This window comes from Physeter macrocephalus, chromosome 8, assembly GCF_002837175.3.
Source record: "Physeter macrocephalus isolate SW-GA chromosome 8, ASM283717v5, whole genome shotgun sequence".
Lineage (NCBI taxonomy): Eukaryota > Metazoa > Chordata > Mammalia > Artiodactyla > Physeteridae > Physeter > Physeter macrocephalus.
Window position 1 is genome coordinate 66,711,396 of NC_041221.1, and position 2,612 is coordinate 66,714,007.

The 2,612-nt window shown below is 41.8% G+C and overlaps 1 protein-coding gene across 1 annotated transcript; it reads left to right on the top strand.

Moving 5' to 3' along the window:
* The first annotated feature begins 927 nt into the window (after positions 1-927).
* On the top strand, positions 928-2,159 carry LOC112063992 (40S ribosomal protein S12-like). Its single transcript, XM_055086891.1, is given in 3 exon segments — positions 928-944; positions 1,764-2,056; positions 2,059-2,159. Coding segments are annotated over 3 exon segments (411 nt in total).
* The last annotated feature ends 453 nt before the right edge of the window (positions 2,160-2,612 follow it).

The following is a 2,612-nucleotide window of genomic DNA, read 5'->3' on the forward strand; positions in this document are numbered from 1 at the left end:
GGTGGGTTTTTACCTTTTCCTTCATCTGCTCTGTGTTTTTCTGTCTTTACATGTTGCTTATCTTACTGTGTTTGGGGTCTCCTTTTTGCAGGCTGCAGGTTCGTAGTTCCCATTGTTTTTGGTGTCTGTCCCCAGTGGGTAAGGTTGGTTCAGTGGGTTGAGTATGTTTCCTGGTTGAGGGAAGTAGTGCCTGTGTTCTGGTGGGTGAGGCTGGATTTTGTCTTTCTGGTGGGCAGGTCCACATCTGGTGGTGTGTTTTGGGGTGTCTGTAGCCTTATTATGATTTTAGGCAGCCTCTCTGATAATGGATGGGGCTGTGTTCCTGTCTTGCTAGTTGTTTGGCATAGGATGTTCAGCACTGTAGCTTGCTGGTCGTTGAGTGAAGCTGGGTCTTGTTGTTGAGATGGAGATCTATGGGAGATTTTTGCCGTTTGCTATTACGTGGAGATGGGAGGTGTCTTGTGGACCAGTGTCCTGAAGTTGGTTCTCCCACCCCAGAGGCACAGACCTGATGTGGAAAGTGGATTCTTAACCACTGGACCACCAGGGAAGTCCTTAGTTTTTGTTTTCATATAACCAACACAGGTCCTATAAAGAGATGGAAGAAATCATGGTGCCCATGGTAGGGCTTAAAGAGGTGGTGAGAACAGCTTATTCTACTGTATATTTCTTCCCTTCTTCCCTAGATGCCATCCTGCTTAAAATTCTGTCTTTAGAAGGATTGTAGGGAGGGGTGCAGTGGAAGAGAGATGTGAACTACCTCTTCCAAATTCTAATGAAATGTAATAAAAGATTAAGCAGAATTGACATCATTAAGACCAATTATTCTTTTTTCCAGGAAATATGGTAGGTATTTCTGGGATGAAACACAATAAATTCCTGTTTCCTGAGGACATATAGATTAGTGGATCTTCTCTGAGGCACAGGATGATTGGGTGGGGAAGGTAATGGCAGGGGATGTTTGAGAATCCTCTAAAATTAGGCATGTGCAGAAACAGCAGTCTTTAGAAGAAACAGCTAGTAAATCTTCTCCTGATTAGTAGTGGACTTAGGTTTGGAGGAAAAGGGAGGTTTAGTTCTAGTTACAACCTGAACCTCAGCAAAGGAAGGAAAGAGGCAATCTTTGTCTACTTCCTAAATCTTTCTCAAATGACCTTGTTTTTAAGGAATATAAGGTTTAACTATTCTAAAGTGCCGACATGGCAACAAATAAAATACTAGACAAGAAACCACCTATTTTTCTAGTAAAGAGAGGAAAATTATTGCAAAAGAAAGTGTTTCTGACTTTCACAGATGTCTCCACCTGTTCCTGAAACCACTGGAATAGAAGTTGGGAGGCATCTGTTTTTGTCTTGCCATCTCTTCCGATTTTCTCAGCTACTCAGGATATCCCCAACATCATTTACATCTCATATACAGAGTTTTTCTTAGGATGAGGCCAAGAGAGGCTCCTTGGGCCTGCTTTGAAGACCCTCACTGTGAGCAGCTGGGAAACCACCACTGAAGATAAAGAAATTGGCTCCACCATAACTACTTTTTTAATTCCAAAGTTTTATTTTATTTTAGTATTTAAAAAAATATCCAACTTATTAGGTTTCCTCATTCAAAGCCAAGGCAAAGCAGGTAATATACTTTTGTCCACCCAAGGCTGTCCTTTGGTGATTTCTATTCCTATTTAAAATGACCACTAATGCCACGGAGTCACACAGATACTGAGGCTGGGGTGCACTTAAGATTCGGCTCCACCCATAACCCATCACCAGGGTTGAGGAAGGCACTGCTGCTGGAAGTGTAATGGACCTTAATCCTGCTCTGCAAGAGGTGCTGAAGACCAACCTCATCCACGATGGCCTAGCACATGGAATATGCGAAGCTGCCAAAGCCTTAGACAAGCGTCAAGCCCATCTCTGTGTGCTTGCATCCAACTGTGATGAGCCTATGTATGTCAAGTTGGTGGAGGCCCTTTGTGCTGAGCACCGAATCAACCTGATTAAGGTTGATAACAACAAGAAACTAGGGGAATGGGTAGGCCTCTGTAAAACTGACAGAGAGGGAAAATGCATAAAGCGGTTGGTTGAAGTTGTGTGGTGGTTAAGGGCTGTGGCAAAGAGGCTCAGGCCAAGGATGTTATCGAGGAGTACTTCAAATGCAATAAATGATCAAATAAAAACACTGGGCTCTTGTTCCTCAAAAAAGAAAAAAAATTAAAATTAAATAAAATGACCACTGATATATATTGTAACCTGAATCACATGGGAGCTACTTATAGTGATATCCCTACTCACACTCCATAGTTAAATTTACATTTATTGAGGACTTTTAATGAGCCATCTGCTTCATATTATCACATCAGCAGCAGAAGTACCACTGCCACCAGTATAACAACTGCCATTTATTTAGAAATAACGGTGTGTCAGAACCAAAGCTAAAGACTAATTTTATTTCATCCAACTTTTACATAAACTATAGCAGGTAACATTATCCTCATTTGATAGAAGAGAAAACTGAAGCAGAAGAGTCTCAGTAATCTGCACTAGGTCACACAGATAACAAGTGGCAAGAATTCAATCCTCATGACACTGCAGTTTACAACTAAGGACACTGAGGCCCAG